Source organism: Opisthocomus hoazin, chromosome 14, assembly GCF_030867145.1.
Source record: "Opisthocomus hoazin isolate bOpiHoa1 chromosome 14, bOpiHoa1.hap1, whole genome shotgun sequence".
In the NCBI taxonomy this organism is placed as follows: domain Eukaryota; kingdom Metazoa; phylum Chordata; class Aves; order Opisthocomiformes; family Opisthocomidae; genus Opisthocomus; species Opisthocomus hoazin.
This window is the reverse complement of record NC_134427.1, coordinates 15434407-15452614: the sequence shown is the minus strand read 5'-3', so window position 1 is coordinate 15452614 and position 18208 is coordinate 15434407. Positions and strand designations below refer to the sequence as shown.

Sequence of the window (18208 nt, the reverse complement as noted above, 5' to 3'; positions counted from 1 at the left end):
CGCTGCGTAACTTGGCCGTTAATGGGCACGGTGCCACCCGTCTCCGCTCCGCCGCAGCGCGGTCCCCTCCGGAAGACGTACCTGCTCCCCGGGCTTCTCCCAGCCGAGCGGCTGGGCACAGCACTCAGCCTTGCTGCCTCGCCTGATGAAGGTGAAGCAAGAGACCCTGGAGAAAAGGGCTGCTGCTGGAAGCTGTGCCTGCTAGGCGAGCCTCTGCGGTCACTTCAAAATCCAGCAACCCCGCCTCAGCGCTGTGCGCGGTTTACGGAGGTTTCTGGGCTGCTGTTAATGCAGAGGAGGCTGCAAAAAGGCGTCTTGGCTTTTACAGCGGATAGGCCCATTACCAGAGTTAAAAACCTTAAATGTCTTAAAAAGGCATCAGAGCAGACATTTTTTTTACTTTCTACCCTCCCGTCTCACTGTCTTTGTTGTTACTTCCCAGAGGGACTGAACGCGGAATACGTGAAAGGAGAAAACATGGAGGCTGTCGTAAGCGAGGAGCCCCAAGGTGAGCGCCTCGCGTCCCTGCCCCTGCCCCTGCCCCTGGCCACGGAGGCAGCTTCGCCGAGGGACTCGCAGCAGGCCCCGCGTGCTGTGCCGAGCTGCCGCGTCTCTTTGGTGCCGACACCACCGAGGCGATGCCGCAGCTTGCCCCCACCGCAGTGGTTTTCCCCCTTTACTGCACGCAAAGGAAAGCTGCGGTGAGAGACGAAGGAGCTCGTGCTGCGAACGGTGGCCGTTAATATTTAGCTTTCATGTTGTCAGCCATCGAGAGTGTCTTACACGAGATAAGCATGATCCCTCTGCCAGTGACAGGTCGTCAGGGCTGCTGCAGAGGCTTTTCCCATGTCACCTACAGCCAGCCGGTACTGGGCTCCCACTGCTTATGCTCTGGTTCCATCGCGTGCTGCTGTACTCATGATTTTTTTTTTTCTTTCTCCCTAGTTAAATATTCAGTACTGGAAACGCAGTCAGCAGAACCACCAAAACAAGACAGCGCGAAGATGTAAAACGTGACCCAGGGCTGGAAAAGAATCAGTCAGCACCAAGTGGAGATGTTACATGCTTGCAATTCAGCTTTTTATTTAATTTGACTCCAAAGCTATTTAATGTATACTTAGGCTTGAACTGGCTTCTTGTTGCTCTCGGCTTTAGGCTTAGAGTGGTACCATGTGCTTGTTTTTTGCGGAGGTGTATGTTTACATTGACGCAATGGTAGGTTGATGTCCGGCTGTATGCGAGCCAACGGAAGGTGTCTGGCAGCGGCCAGTTTGCAGAGAAGGGACAGGATCTCTCGAGGCGTGAGGACAGTGAAGTGCCTGCGAACAGCCACCCAAAGCCACCCACCCACAGCCCTGCGTCAAGCACCTCCGGCCAGCTTCTGCCATCGGCTGCGGGCACGTCCCTTCCCGCGGCGGCGATGAAACCTGCACACTGCCCGCGGGCGGACGGCAGCCCTCGGCGCAGCTGCCCCGAGAAACGAAGTGCCTACGGGTGGGTCCTCGGGGCGGCCCTCGGGCTGGGGCCGGGGGCTGCAGCACCACGCAGCGCTGGGCTTCTGACCACAGAAAAGGACCCGATTTTCACACCGAGTTGTAAATACAGGTAGTAGCAATGCGTGCAGTGTTCACTTTTAGCAAATACCATTCGAATGCTGGGCTTTGCAGAGAGGAGAACGGAGGTGACGCTGCCAAGAGATAGTTTGTGTGACGTGAGACACCTACAGTGTCGCTGAAACGAAAACTCTGTGTCTGGATGCTTTCAAGGACAGGTTCCGATCTCATTCACGCTAGAACAACTTACAGACCTAACCCAAAAGACAACAAAGTATGTATCCATTAAGACCTGTAACACTCCCACGGGAGGAGTCAAGCTTAGCAAGATGCAGTCCCTCCACCTTCTCCTTCTATCACTGACACTGCTACTGAGAGCACTCCTGGCACCCGTGGCAGAAAAAGGACACACAGCTTCATCCTTTGTGTCACCGACCGACCTTCAGACAAGGCAGAATCTCCTGAGAGGACGCCGGGTCCTCCATCGCGGTCCTGCGTGGGGCTCGTGGAGCTTTCTGGGAAGCGTCAGGCTGCGAGGGGTGCTCAGCTGGACCCCGGGAACCACCACCACAGCACCCTGATCGCAGCTGGGCGCTCACCCAGCCCCCTTTGGCCACGTGGTACTGGTGTCAAGGGCTGACCTTCGCTGGCTCGCATGAAATTGTGGTTATATATTCCTAATCCCGCCCCAACCCGTTTTTTATTGCTGCTGAAATGTGGATACTGCCACTTTCCGATCCATTTATCCAAATCAACAATTGCTTAAAAAGCATGCTCTCAAGTGAAGGAAAATTCACTTTATGTGGTGTAAGAGGCACTCACTATTTATGTATAAACCTGAAATGTGTGCATTTTGTACTGTTCTGCAAATCTTTCAGTTTATGAATGTGTATTAAAAAAACAGCCTTTCAGTTTGATGTACGAATTCGCAGCTTCCAGGCAGACACGGCTTTCGGACGGCCTTGCCAGGAGGTGCGTCAGCCCTGCAGCACCGCTGCCCAGCAGCTCCGCTGGAAAGGGAGCTGCCTAGTGACGTCGTTAAGTGTTTTGCAATAGCTGCATGATTCTTCATGCTCTTTTTAACAACACTTGCATTTTTAAAGCCTTACACTAGCTCTAGCAGAGTGTTTTTACAAGGGAGACGCGTTCTAGGTGCCTCACAGGTATTCACAATACTTAGGCTACAACAGTACTACTACGAACTGCTGCTGCTTTATCAGTGTGCTTGGATTAGAAAACAAAATATTTAATTACTGGCTGCTGGGAGACTGGAAGCAGAGGAAGCAGAGTCGGGATGCACTCAGTGTCCACTGCCCGAGAAGGATTTCCACGGCGGCGGCGCGGCCTGCAGGGTTCGGCTCATCACGTGCAGCAGCTCGGACGCCCACGAAGCCGCGTTCGTGGATCTCCCTTCCCAAGCGCCGGCGCCTGCTCGTCAGCCAGACACGTTTGACAGCTGCAGCACGAAAAATGTTTTCAGAAAGTTACTGTAGATGACGTGTTAACGACGCGGCATTGAGGAGCACCGGGAGCCGTTTCCCGTAGATCAAGTGCCCGTAATTTCATTTCTCCTGTCGCCGAGGCCCGTGTTCCCTGCAGACGCAGCTCGTCGGGTTCGCTGCGGCTCTGGTACCGCGCCCTCCCCGTCTGCCTCATGGACAGTGCAGTGGGGTGTCCAGCATCGCTCGAAGAACGCAGCACCTGCCCCTCCTCTGGGAAACTCTTACACTAGATCATAGGAGAAACGCGCGTCTAATTCCCAAATACCGCCGTTTAAAAAAAAAAGGGGGGGGGGGGGAAGCTGTTTCACTGAAAAATCCAACGCAGTTTTCAGAGCTCAGAAGCTGCTCCTTTCCCCAGGGTCTTTTCTGCGCCGTCGGGGAACACAGCTTAGTGTCGTTTCTGGGTAATGTGGAAAACCATAAATGCACGGTGAGAGGGAGCACTTCTTCTAAAATTTACAGTAAAGGAATTCAAGGTCTCTTTCTCTGGGATTTCACATAGGAAAATATTGACAAATACCGCAGGAAAGAAATTAAACTTGGGTCTTCTCTTCAAAACTGGACAAAAGTCAAAGTCTTAATGTGCTAAATGTCTGTAAAGGCTCCAATTGCTTTTTCTATTGCCGTCTGTCTCCTTCTCCGTTGGAACTCTCAGACCAGTCTCTGCGGCATCGGGAATTCATGCATCATCTGTGTTTCAGGCATTACAGCAACCGAGAGGATTCCTGGGTCTCTTCCTAGCAGGGATCCGAGTTCCGAAACAGCTGACCCAACTCACCCTACTTTTGCTTAATTAGTATCTATGCCCTTGAAATCTGGCCATGGAATTTGTAAAAATCCGGCAGTTTGGTTCTGTGTACATGGTATGAACTTTCTCATCCTTTATAAAAAAAAGGCCATAAAACACTGGAAATCTGGGAATTTTTTTTTTTTCCTGAGTCCAAACACTATATATCCAGCTGCCCTGGGAGTTCGGGTGCTGCCTGTGCTGTGAGCCCTTCGCACACCTCGCTTCTTCAGCTCAGCTAAAGCTGTTGTTAATAAAGTGATTCAGGAAAGTTTTCTCAATTACAGAGAAAACAGAGAATTGAAAGAATTTAACTAGCTCTTTCCCTGTTGTTTATTCTGTCGATTACTTGCATTCTCCTTTGGCAACACTGTAACGGTTTCTTTGTTCTAGATTCTTCAGTTGCGAATACTCTGACATGAATTTCAGCTCTTCTGGCACTGTAAATGCAGTCATTTTCCTGCAGCCCCGCTAAGGAACCCTTACAAGTGCTATATTGCCATTCTTAACTACTCATTTGTTGTGATACAAATGGAATTAGTCCATAATACCATTTCAAATTCTGACAAGGTAAGATGAGTCGACAGGCTGAGGCTTTTAAGGATTGGCTTCTGCGACAAAGGAGGCTGAGGAGCAAGCGGAGTTCCGGAACAACGGCGCTGTGCAGGGAGAGGAGCCTTTCCTTTGAGCCAAGCCCTTATTTAAAAGCAAGGCACATTGTTTGCTGCTGCAGAGGCGATCGACGCCACGTGAAGGGCGAATGGTACTCTATGAACAGATAAGACTCATTTGGCTAATGTGCATGTGAGGATCATGGGGGTAAAAATCAGAATTTGGCTACCATTGGAAAACACCAAATAAACCAAGTTGACTAGTAAGTCATTCTAGACTTGATTTTTTGTGGGTTTTTTCATGTTGGAAGTAAACTGCAAATGGTGGGCTATATCCTTATTGTATATAAGCTCTTCTGTAACTACACTAAAGACTTGATTTAAACCAAACAAATTGGACTTTGTGAGAAAACAAATATCATTATGCAAACTTTAATGGTAAAAAAATGAAGTATTTATAGACACACGCTCTCCTCAGGTCCCCCAGCAACTACACTGGCGGTGGTGCCCTGTGTCCCTGGCTGCCCTCGGCAGGGAGGTTTGGTCCCCGTCGCAGCCCTCGGGTTCCTGCAGTTTCCTCTGGAACTTCACGTCCAGCAGATCAACCCCCTGTGCAGCACAAACCAAGCTTCTGCCCTTTGTTTAATGATGCAGTGTTTAGTCTCGCAGTCCACAAAGGTGGTTTATATTTCAGACTAGCTAATTCTGACTCCTACTTCTTGGAGAAATACAATTCTTTCTTCCCAGCTGCACAGGATCTGGCAGCATAAAGATCTCTGATATGATACCCGCTTAGCTCAGCGGACGTGATCTCCCAGCAGACGGACGTTCCTTTTTGCTTTTTAACATCAGTGCTTCACGTGGGGAATACTCTAAATTGCCCATTGTACTCTGTCCCCTGCTCAGTGAATGGGAGTTGTTGATTCCTTATTTCCAGCCTTTAGAGAACCAGCTGATCTTGGCATTACAACCTACAGCATAGGAATTAGTACAGCTAAGAGAAAAATCAAACACTCTTGTTTAAAGCTTTAGCTCCTTGAGAGGAAGGCTGCCCATGCAGGGAACAAAACCAGGCAGATAGGAGTGTTTGTCAGCTTTAAAAGCCTGCCTCCATTTTAATGAAACAACAAAAGAATTACTTTTATCTACAGAGGAGGAAAAAGTGTCATTCAGCTAGGACTGGTGTAATTCAACAGGACTAAAACGGCACGGTGTCTGATGCTGATGATTCACCTAACTTACAATCAAAAAATGTTTCAGTTGGTTACCAAGGCTTCAGCCCATTCTGGGACAATGGGAAAATCCTGCAGGTCAAATTTAACTGCTTGCTGCCTCTGCACATTCCCTTTATACTCAGCAGAGTCAAAACCGAAAACCAAAGCAAAAGAAGATCCAGCTTTTGAATCAGCAGTGAATAGTTGTGTCCAAGGTGCATCAGGCAGAGAACAGGGTTCTGCTCTTTCCTCAACCAGCTCAAGACTGTCTTCGTAACAAATAAAAAATCATGACAGAAGTTAGTTGTTAATAGGAAGAAATCTGATTATCAGGAATCAGACTGAGGACAAAGACAGTCACCTCTTCAGTATCAAACTGTGCTTCAAGGAGCATACACAAGCTATGTAACACCTTTGAAAATTTCCATGGTTAGTACATACAAAACCGCCCCCTGCGCTTACACCGATTACAGCAGGACCCCTCCCCCAGTGCTCTCCCTTCAGCCCAGAGAGGACTCTCTGAGCTATGCTGAAACTGGTGGATGAACAGCCAGCCAGCTGAACTAACTGGGACTCTGCTGTGCAAAACCAAATTTTCAGATTTTAGCTCTAGGAAACCAAGCTTGAAAAATCTCAGAACACCCAAGCTAATCCAGTCATCACTTTTACAAGAATTACAGAGAAAATGTTGTGATTATTAGCAGCAATAAAGAGGAAAACTTCAAAAGATTTTCTTTAGCACTGCGTTTTAGAGATAATGTGCTTTACTTTAATATACAGTTAAAATGTCAAGGAAATCCAAAGTATGGAAGAGTTTAATTCAATACCAGCTCAACATATTTTGGCAATGTAAAACTCACTGCTGGCATCCTGTTCAGCAGAACCACTTTTACAGGAAAACATCATTCATCTATTTATAAAACGCCCGGGGTCGATTAAGAGATGCAACACTGCAAGCCTGCCTAAACTTTGTTCTTGTAAGTACGTATTATAAAAAGCATTCACCATAATCAAAAGGACACGCTGGAATCCCCCGCACTGCCCAGTAAACTTGTAAGCCTGGCCACAGCCCGTCAGCCTTGCCAGCCGGAGCTGCCGACGTGCTCACTGCGCTCATTAACTACACGCTGCGTGTATGAGCGCGGGAAACAGGAAAGCACCGTCGCCTATTAACAACAAACGCGCACTAATAAACAAATACTCAGGGACAGTCAAAACCACAATCAGCACAGCGGATCAACGGGCCCTTACGAACGGGGCTGAACTCGCCCCAGCAGCACTCGGAGCCATGCAAGCACGAGTCAGAGAGCAGAGCTGCAGTATGAAGTGCCCTAAGGAGAAGAACCAGACTGTCCTGAAACACAGCGAGGAAAACAATCTAGGGCAAATCTTCCGCATGCACTATTCCTGGGCCTTCCAAGAAAGCCATTGAGCAATTTTTTTAAAGGTTGGATGTTATAGATCAAATCTCTGCAATATGAATACTTTGGGTGGGGAGATGAAAGAAAGTTGGGAATATGTCTTTTGTATGAAAACACAGTTAAATTATTCACTTCATAGAACAAAATGCTAGCAGCAATTTAAAAAACAAAAAGCCAAGAGGCTTTATTTCAAGAATACCAATCAAGATCATATTATTTAAAAAATCTGTCAAAGTAAGTCATTACAAGTTAAGGTCTTCAAAAGAGTCTGGACAGGCAGGATCCACTTTCTGAACCTACAGCTTCCAATCACAGGAGTATGCGTATGTTTAACATCACATACACGTGTGTGTAAATGGACACAACTTTGCATTTGTGTGTACGCTTTAAAACAAAACACGCTTAACAAAATGTGGAGCTATACAGACTATACAATTTACACAGCTGGGTGTCTTTCCAACCCCAAATATTACCATTTGCTAGAAAACAAGCTTTTACTTTGTACAAGACTTTGACATGAATAAGTTTACCCCTCACTCAGGAGGCTGAAACTGAACAATAAGCTAAACAGTCAAAAGACTTTATTTCAACTTGTACAAAAGGCATTAAAAAACCTAAAATACACACTTTACCAAATATATTACATCATACACGTCAGTGTGGTGTACTTGGTAAATCCAGCTTAACTTCATCCACCTTTAATGGCATATTTAGTCGAAATGTAAAACTGACTACACTGGAAAACATTTATTTTAAAATCCATTTCCAAGTGCATGAATTACCTAAAAAAAATAAATTGCTCTAGCAAAAGAAAAAATATATATATTACTGAGTGAACAAGGAGCTCCCATTCAGAAAAACGTTCTGTGTAAGCATCACGTGGCATTTAATCCGATTCTCTCCACCAGGCATGGTACCCTAGGCAGTGTGAGAGGCATTTTTCTGTCTGCTTGGCAGATGGATTCCTTTTTAGGATGGTTAAATTGTTAGTTGCTCAAAACAAAGTTTAATTTAACAATTGGTGATTTAGCTAGAGATGTCAAAACACACGTGGGAACTGCCAACAAGAAAATACATCACATCTATTGAAGCTCTTTTTGGCCTCATCATGATAATATCAGACACAGAGTAAGGCATGTAGATCATAGCAATTACAAGTCACTGACGATCCTTTTGTGATGGGAAAAGCACTTCACCCTCCTCTCTGCATCACCTGACAGAAATCTTTTCGCACGGCTTTTGTTACACATCACACGGAGGTGTGCACTGGTGTGGCAGAATGGGAAGGAGAGGAACCTCTGTCAGAGGAGGAAGAAATGGATCGTGTGGCAGCTTCCCGCTGCAGATCTTCAACCTTCTTCTGAAGCTCCGTCCGGATGGCGAGGAGCTCTTTAAGATTTTGATGGATGGGAACCTGCCGGGGGGAAGAATAAAAGGCTTACTTTGACTCTCACAGCGAGTTATTTTCTGTTTCCTTCAGCAACACAATGAATCCAACACCTATGAATTTCAGTATATCAGTATCTAGGGCAAGTGTTCCTTCAGTCATTTGAAATGAAACATTTCAAATTGTCCCTTTCTAACATGACAGCTGGCAGGACACCTCATCAAAAGACTGTTTGCAAATGATCTTGATGGGATACCAAACGTATTCCAGTAAACGGAGCCCTATCCCTATCAATACCACTTTCAGCTGAACTTGAAACCCCTTTCCTGGGAACCATGTCCCCTGCCTGTTGGGACAGAACTCATTTTGTAGGAACAGTGAAGTTCACAAAGCTGGCTCCACATGGAGCATCTTGTTACTCTTCCAAGCAGGCATCTTTCCAAGAGTCTGACCCCTTCCTGCATGTCAGTGGGAGAAGTGCAGCAGCCAAGCAAACTGAGCTTGTGGTGGACCTCCCGGAGTCTGATCAACGTGTGGTAGAAGTGGATCAGGTTTCTGCCTCTGCTTCTGACAGAGACCAAAAAAGACCAGAGATGCACCCCTCTGCATCAGGCATTTTTCACACTTATCTGGAGCATACAGCTATATCATGGCCAAAGGAAGATGCCAGCCACGCTGGTTTTTGCAGCTGGATCTGTTATCTCAGATCAGCACAAAGAGACATCCCCTTCTTCCAAATGCCACAGAAAGGCCAAAAAAGTTTGACTGTAAATTGCTTTTAATTTATTTTATCCTGTATAAACTCTAATTGTTTACAGCTTTTGGAAAGAGCAAGATGGGGAAAAAAAAATGGGGCTGGCGAGACAATCACGGGGAAATGCAGCAATGGGAAGCCGATGGTTTGCTAGACGTTGGAAATAATTTATACCCTGGGATTCTGGACTGCCAGGCTCCAGGGAACTGCATTCACCCACGATCGCTTCCCACTGCTTAAAAGCAATTACAGGGCTGGATGCACACCTGAGCATGAAATTCTCACACGGTGCTACGCGAAGAAGATATCAAAAACCAGAAAAGGTTTCCCTTCTTGCAGTCAACACACAACTCAGTCACAATTTATGGTTTTGTGAATTCAGGCTTTTTAAAAACAGTTCATCAAAAATCCATGCATTTTGACATTTTCAAAACCTAACGCTTGTGTTTGTGAAACAGGAAAATACCATTCCGTATCTAACTGAAAAGAACAAAACAGCATCAAGTGGTCTGGCTTGGGTCAACATCTTCTTGGCCATATGCTTTCTTCTTGTTTATGGCTTAGCCCATAAAGAGAAACTTCAGAGTGTTCACGAAGCGCTGCTCCCAGCACCTCAGGAGTCATCGACTCACCCCGCAGGCCATCTACAGCAATTTTAAAAGACAACGTTTTGAGTCTTCAGCAGAACAACGGCTGCACACCACCAAGCTCCCAGCGACCCCGGAGTCCTGCCTTCACTATGCAATGAATTCCTTCTCTTCTTGCAGTCCTCTCCTGCATCCACCATACAAACTCTTTAGCAGGTGAGGCCACAAGTCTACAGACAACAGCCTCCTTCACCAACCAGACACCAACCAGACCCTCCAGAAAGCCAATCTCATTTTTCTGAGGTGGTCTACAGAAAACGTGTACACCTAAAAACACGGCAAAACTAAGTCTGGTGATGAAGTTTGTCCAAGATGCTGTAATACACACCACGGAAAATGCAAATTTCAGCCAAGACTGAGACTTTTGGGAATTAACACTCCCCTTCTTTTTTTTTTTTTTTTTTTTTTTTTACTTTCCTCAAGTAAAACACCCCTTCCTCATACACTCCCACTTCAGATGACTTCTTTATGAAGACATTTTCCTGAAACGCTTAGGTCGGGTCTGCAACCGAGTGATTTACCGTTGGTATCATTAGTCACGCAAGCCCTGGGTCACGGGAGATTTGTACACCTGATTTCTGCACAGCTCAATCATGATTCAGCATAACAGGCCAACTTCTCTGAGACGCCTTTCACACGGGCATGAGCTGGCGTGTTCCACTGCACAGTGCTCAAACACTCCTACAAAGCAGTTCCACACAGCTGAATTTCGGGGAACACACTGCAGATCCTTTCAGGATACACTACACAAAAGCTGCTGCAGCACTTGGCACGCCCTGCAAAGTGCTTCAAGGGGGAAAAGTGTGGCTGCACATCTCAGCCCCTCTGCTGCACTCCCCCAGAACCTAATCCAACAAGACATGCTCAAACTTTGACACGAGTGCTGTTCTCCCCATGTGTCCATCTCAAAGAACAGGACTATCTTTAAATAAATTAGCTAAATAACAAGAATGACATTTTTAAAGTCTGCATATATCCAAGTCACACAAAAAAACTCTTCAACATTAAGGTCGCAAAATCACCCCCTCCTATTAGGAGGTGTCAGAATGAAGACTACATCTCCAAACTCAATTCAGCCTTCCTGTACATCTGTATAAAATCATTGGTTAAATAAACATTGAAATACTAGCTTCCCCTTTGTATTCCTCACTTATTCAGTGCACAGTTTGATGTTACTCAATTAGTGAGGAGTTATTCAATATTTAGTTCTCTTTGCAGTGTCTGACCCCATCCTTTATTTATTCTTCTGAACTTCAAATGCTTAAGTTTCCTCCTCTGTACTTTCATCTCATGTCAAGAAACAAATTTATTTCTGCAGCACCCTAATGAGGTATGGGAGTACGAACACTCCACTGTTACAGACAAGGATCCGGAGCAAGCGCCTCCTAATTTTGCATACCTTGGATCTCAAACCGATTTAACAGAGAACTCGGGAATTCTGCAATTCGGCCTTGCGGGTATCAAGCAGGACACCCAGTAAAGAAGGAGCAGGCACATGGTGACCATTCTGCTCCAGGTATCTCTCTGACAGCAGAGGAACCCTGTGGCAAAGGCAGAGAGAAACTTCATTTCTCCAGAGCAGTGTCCTGCTCCCTCACCCACAGGACAATGTTTCTCTGCCTGCAGCCGTGCCCCCTCCAGCCTACTTTCTCTCGCTGTATTCTACGGGTTGAACAGAAAGCAGAGACTTCCAACGCTCGGAGCATTACTGGCTCCTAGGTCCTATTCCCACTTCGTCACAACTCTCTCACAGACTCTGTATCAAATCTCTCTCTCAGTCCTTTGACTCTCATTTAGTCTCAGTCCTTGAGAATCCACTGAGATTGTTCCAGTCTCAGACCTCCAAACTTGATTAATTTCTTCCAGGATATGAGCAGGCACATTTCTGAAACTTAATCTCTCCCACCAAAATCTCACACTTGCCCTAGAGATGGAATATTTACAGAAAAACAGTCCCTTTCCCCAACAAAAGACGTCTACAATACCAATATTTTCATAAATTTCAAAATTTTTCATGTGGGAAAACATGACATTCTCATAAGCAACTGAGCCTTCTTGGATGAAGTTTTACAAAACAATTCAGACACACATACTTCGTGACTCAACACAAAACATTCGAGCCTGGCAAAGCTGCAAGCAAGGCAGACTAGGGTTTTATAATGGGAAAAAAAAAAAAGGGCTGCCTTGAAAATGTTAGCCATCTTTTAATAAGTGCATGTTAGCTGTAAACACTGCAAGACAGTTCTACATAAATATCGTCGTGCCATCTCATCTGGTAGTGTGAACCTGAATGGTTTTCTAACGTCAAGTCCTTCCCGGGAGAAGATTCTCCTTGCTTGCCATTTAACAGAGCATCATGTAGATGCACATTGATGAAAAACAGTAAAATTCTAAAAATAGATTTCACACACTAAACTTCCAATACATACTTTAATTTCATGAAATAACACGTCAAATTCAGTCTAGAGAAATCTTTAGCACTTTCAGAATATTTTCAAGCAGCTGACAATAACTGATTTATTAACAATAAAGGTCCATGTTAGAATTACATACTCAGGGGGTAAGAAAAAGGTGGTATAGGCAGCTGAAAGAGATAAAAAATATTATGAAGTTCTTACACAAAGACTTGAAAAGCAGCATGGCATGAGGAGCTGCGCTTTCCCAGATGTCTTAGTAACTTCCCTTTTTTGAGAAAAGCAGCAAATTTAAATGGGAAAAAATTAGAAGATAGACAATGGTGTTAGAGGGGAAAAAAGAGGAAAATGCCCACAACGAAGCTTCAATCTCAAGACACGTGTGGGTTTTTTTTTAATGAAGCCATTAAGAGAACCAAACAGAACTAGAATTACACAGCTTCCCCCTACCTTGGAAGGAGGAGCAAGAGTAAGAGGCCAAAGCATCTTCAAATGAATTCTGTCACAAACCTCATGAGAATAGTGAAAGAAGTTTATTTCATTTCCACATTTCCTAAAGACCTGTTGCTGTCAGCGTTCCCTCACACTATCCTGTGCAAATTCTCACAGATGACTATCCCCGTTTTTGTCACTTCACACCACTGTATTTCAGCGTGTGATTCCTCTCTCAAATAAAGCCTTCTTCAGCAAGGAACGGGTCCAACAACCTTCACAGGAACACCTGTAATGGCTTGCTGTGAACGAGCTTCTCCTTCACTTTGCCACTGTTTAGAATAAAAGAAGTGGAAGAGTGACAGTCTGTAAGGAACAAGAAGTTTGGAGAAGATCGTTTATTAACAGATCTTGTTACCACCTTAACCCTAGAAGTGGGTACTTGCACAGCACAAGTAGTGTCTCCATGGCAAGCTTTTATTACAGCCTTGTTAAGAGAGCATATAATTGATTTGACTGAGATGAATTTGTTGGGAGTCTGACAGCAGATGTACTGTTTTCTACTCTCTCATCCTCCCTCTCAAATTAGGAGTGGAAGCTCAAAAGACGACTCTGGACCCACCACCCAGTCGCATTCAAGTTATTTTTTGCTGCCCTACTCCACTGTATCAATACCAGATGTTCACAAGAGCACATCCTTTCCTCTGTAACGCCAGCTTCCCGGCGTGCCGCCGCAGTAACGCTACTAGGCAACACCTGGCCACTACAGCCAGGCCCCCACCATTTCTGTCCACAACACCCGGCCCCCACAGCCAGGCCCCCACCATTTCTGTCCACAACACCCGGCCCCCACAGCCAGGCCCCCACCATTTCTGTCCACAACACCCGGCCACCACAGCCAGGCCCCCACCATTTCTGTCCACAACACCCGGCCACCACAGCCAGGTCCCCACCGTTTCTGTCCACAACACCCGGCCACCACAGCCAGGTCCCCACCGTTTCTGTCCACAACACCCGGCCACCACAGCCAGGCCCCCACCATTTCTGTCTACACTCCCAGGGAAAGGCAGGTGCCACTTCTGCTGCATGAGAGGAGCCTACGCAGATCAAACCTAACCCAGCAGCGCATCTGCGGCTTTGCTGGGCTGGAAAATGGGCTGGGCCATCTCTCATTAGGTCTTCAGGATCTTTTTCATGCATTATTTAAACTATTACCTCAATGTGCTGAAAACCAATAAATTTCATTTCCGTTATTTAAGAAAATATTCTGGTAAAAAATAAAGTAGAAACGTAAAGGTGAATGCCCCACATTTTAACAGATTTTGGTGGGTTAAACTCATAAAAAAATTCTGTCATTTGACTATTCATAAGAAAAAAATTTAGATTTCTCTAATGACAGAAAAATTACTAAAAACAGATTACAAGTTGATCAATCCAAAACAAAACTGGCATTGACATCTAACGTAGCCAGCAACACAATCCAAGCAGGGACAAGAGTAAGGAGTGTGGCCAGCAGCACTAAGAAGTGAGCATAAGGGCCCAGATCCTCAGGAAGTCTGACCTTGCTCCAGGCACTAACCAAAAAGCTGGCCCTGTAAAAGCTGGAGAAGAATCTATCTGCAGCACCTGGAGAGGTTTTTTCAGTGGGTAGGTTTTTTTCCTTTTAATGGCTGCTGTAATATTGACTCAGAAACTAAGAAGAATATGACTGAGACTGCATGTTGTCCCCCTCCCTAGCTCATAACGAACTTTTCCCAGCCACTTACCCAAACCCTGTGCCCCTAGTCCTTTTACTCATCCTGAGCAACACCCTTAGCACTAAATATAAGCTTTAAAGACTTATCCCGGTTGCGCATAACTCTAGCATCTTTTTGTTTGGTTTTAAGCTCTCACCAAGTTTTATAGTCCTTTCCCATTCAAATCCCTATTTTCATTCCATTACCCGTCTCTCACTGAGTTATCTTAAGGAACTTTGTTTTTGTAAATACATAAATTTTAAAAATCATCTCATCAGGAAGATTTTACTTAGCATAGGTTTCTCCAGCCTTTTAACAATTCGCATTTTTTGCCCATTTCAACATTCTTTTAAGTTTTCAGTCCAACTTTTCTGCATCAAGCCATGACTAAACTTAGGACCTGATCCCCCTCCTCATACAATCTGTTCACCTATATTTACTTTCTACTCTAGCACTTCTTCCCTGCTACGTGCTGCTTCTCCCTTCCCTTCCTTACCTACGACATTGCCAGTCACCCTGTCTCCTCTGAGAGCTTCTTCTCTCTGGCACAAGCAGCCTCTTTCCCCTTTAAGACTTGGTCTGATTCTCCCAACTGCTAGTGATACTTGCAATATTTGAAACCCCACAACCAGTAAAAACCAGCAAAACGCTGCAAAACTGAGCGAGCCAAGTAATGTTCTTCACTGAGAAGGATCCGACTGTAGGTTCCTGCACGTTAACGAGTTGAAAGGGGGGGGGGGGGCATTATGTTTCTGCTTAGCTAGCTTTGCTGCCTATTTCATTCAAAGGCAGATACTTTTCCAGCACTTTAAAGACAAGGTACCTACTGCCTATAATGAGCTGAAAAATACTTAGAACACTGCTAAAGAAACATTATTTATTGCTTAAAATACCATTGATACAAAACAATGTTTCAAACTGTATTTTCCACACGTACATTGAAGGCAGAACCTGGTATACTGTAACTCTTCGAACATGCCACTTCAGAGTTATAATAAATTGTTCCTTCTGGCTGAGGACTTGAGGAAAGATAAAATCAGGGTTTTTTTTTTTAATTATACCCACACAGAAACTACGATTATGCTACACAATATACACACTACAACACAAAAACATCTAGACGTAAGACAGATTCATTCCCTAAAAAATTCAAACCTTCCTCTTCACAGAATTACCACAGTTCACTTTCAGTGTTGATTTTCAGGTTTTCATTCCCAAGTAATCCTTCAGGATTCTGGAGTGCTTTTGGATAGCAAAATTTGTCAACACAAGGATAGGTATAAAAGAAATTATAATAGCTACTCAGTTATAGTACCACCAAGACTTAATTGGATGGATATCTGCTGTGTGTTACTGTACTAGCTCAAGGACAGTCATTCACATGAAAATTGTTCAACAGTGAATGCATTTTGTCTTGTTCAGCGAGTACACTTTATCTATTTTAGCAACAGGGAAGAAAGGCTGCAGAGGAAAATGGTTATTTTAAATTCATTGCTTGACTTAAGACTGTCAGTTTTTCAAAAACCTACTGTGTGCATTGGAAAGACAACAGTATCTTTCACCTGAGCTTCTTGTTCCTCTTCATGAAGAGCTGGAACTCTGATTCGCTTTTAAAACCCAGTTAACAGTGTACTCATAGAAAAAGGCAGTCTCCAATGATGAAAACAGCAGTTTTCAATAACAATCAATACTTCCACAATAACTGGAGGGGTAGGCTCCCAGGAAACCAAGCAAAGCCCCCCAGCCTTCTGGAAAAGCAATGACAAGCAAACCGAAGTTATGAATCCTACCATGAGGAAACTGGAACAGAGATTTTTGCAAACAACTGCACAGATTTCCAGACTCGGGAAACTCAACAGGCCACAAGCTGATGCCATTGCTTGGTAAAGCCTACAGCCCGTTTAGATTTAGACATCTGACAGGTTAGGGCAATGCTTTGAGCGCTTGCTCTTCAAAATATGTTAGAAACTCCCAAAGACGGAAGATTATTTGTACAGCACTAGTTTCTCCCGTCCTGTGCATGTTCTGATGCTGTGCTCATTACAGAATACCATTCCTTTTTTTTTTTTTTTTCTTAGACAACTATATATTCTTTAAGCACACTTAGACTTTATTTTATTCCACACCAGTTGAATGCTGAGAGTTTTATCTGCAGATGTAAGCTACCTGCAGTAAATCAGACTCTGGAAATCTCGACTGAGACACCCAGACGGAGAGAAACTATCAGGTATTGTGAGCAACCTGCCTTGTCTCACAAGAGACGCTGTGGTAGATGCAGGGATGAAATCTCCTTAGCTAGAGCAACCCCCAGCTACCCAACTCACAAGGCAGTTTCTTCTCCTGACATCTCCTGCCTCATTCTTTCAAGCAAGAAGATGGACTCAAGACCATGGATTGCGGACCAGTAATGCCAAACATTTCCACAGCCATATGACAGCTTTGTCCTGCCACAACGTGGTGTTAAATCATGTGTATGAACTTTGAAAATATGACAACCAATGTCAACATGCTCCGAGGCAAATACAGGGCAACTTGACTGAAGGCAGGCATAAATAATACGAACACCCCATGTGCCAGACAGTAAGTCCTATCCTATTATGTGCAAGATAAAGCATCCCAGTAATTATGTTTTCCAGTTTATTCTCAACGAGTTTTCCAGCAACACTCAGCAACTTATTTGCTCTTTTAAATGTGCAATATTTTGTGTTTATTGACACTGAAGTTCAGCTGGCATCTAATCACTCAACTGTTCAACACATCAAATCCTACTACAATTCTATACACAGCATTCAAAAGAAGAAGCAATCATTGTAACCTATTTATAAGCTTTCCAGATCATTTCTGTATATACTGAACAAACTGTATTCCTACTTTTTCCTTTTTTTTTTTTAAGCCAGCTCTTAACCTATGAACAGACTGTCCCTGGCTTTTCATGGAATCTCCAAAGGCTGCCTTTAGCCCATTCCAGTAGCTGAGCTGAACTTCTAGGTTATAGATGGTGAAAGCCTTATATTCTGGATGAAAGTCCACACATACAAAGCAAAGAATGAATTTGAAAAAACTTCTAGGGATTCCTATCATATTACCTCTAGCACAGTAGCCAAATTTCCAGAGCTTGAAGAAAAATTAGCAGGCATAGAAAAATGAAAAAAAAAACTCCACCCCCAAACAATTAAAACAAAACAAGTTTAAGCCCTGTACTCTAAGGGTTAAAATGCCATTTCCCAGAAGGCATAAAAACAACTAAATATATAAATAATATATATAATATATAAATATATTTATATAATATATAAATTTTGTGACTAAAATACGTTCTTTTCCTTGCCTCTCACATAGGAAGGCACAGCTTGAGTTGAAAGGGCCAGAACTTTTACTCATGCTCTGCATGTATGAATGGTAAGAGTATATGAGTTCAAAAATACTGCTCCTGCAGAAGTCATATTCAGGAAAATAACTTGTTGTGTTCTCCCCAGCTTCCAGAGTTGCCCAAGATAACTAACTGAACTAACTGACATCTGGCAGCCAGAACTCCTCAAACCAGTGTAAAGAAGAGGTCTGAATGACTACATCGGAAAGGAAAGAGAAATACATGATACCAACTGAAAGAATTCAGAACCATCATACAATCTTATCGATTCCAGTCTAGCAGGGTCATCTGTACGTCCAGTAGCAGGTACCCACAGAGCACACACCTCTGCATGAGCATGAAAGAGCTTGTCTTCCACATGTCATATACAAATACACCTT

General features: G+C 44.3%; 2 protein-coding genes across 7 annotated transcripts in view; one reads left to right on the top strand and one right to left on the bottom strand.

Annotated features, from left to right (window-relative positions):
• CD99L2 (CD99 molecule like 2) overlaps nucleotides 1-4720 on the top strand; it is a 34591-nt gene extending 29871 nt beyond the window's left edge. Inside the window, exons 10-11 of the mRNA XM_075435740.1 lie at nucleotides 443-508; nucleotides 946-4720. Coding sequence (XP_075291855.1) covers nucleotides 443-508; nucleotides 946-1010 — 131 coding nt within the window. The 3' untranslated portion in view covers nucleotides 1011-4720. The remainder of the gene's footprint in view (nucleotides 1-442; nucleotides 509-945) is intronic.
• Nucleotides 1-18208, bottom strand: part of MTMR1 (myotubularin related protein 1) — a 48201-nt gene that overhangs the window by 1738 nt on the left and 28255 nt on the right. For 5 of the 6 annotated variants that reach the window (XM_075435734.1, XM_075435735.1, XM_075435737.1 and 2 more), the window contains one exon: nucleotides 7247-8502. The exons of the other annotated variant lie outside the window; for it this stretch is intronic. In XM_075435734.1, coding sequence (XP_075291849.1) covers nucleotides 8338-8502 — 165 coding nt within the window. In that variant the 3' untranslated portion in view covers nucleotides 7247-8337. Of the gene's footprint in view, nucleotides 1-7246; nucleotides 8503-18208 lie in introns of those variants that run through there. 6 annotated transcript variants of the gene reach the window in all.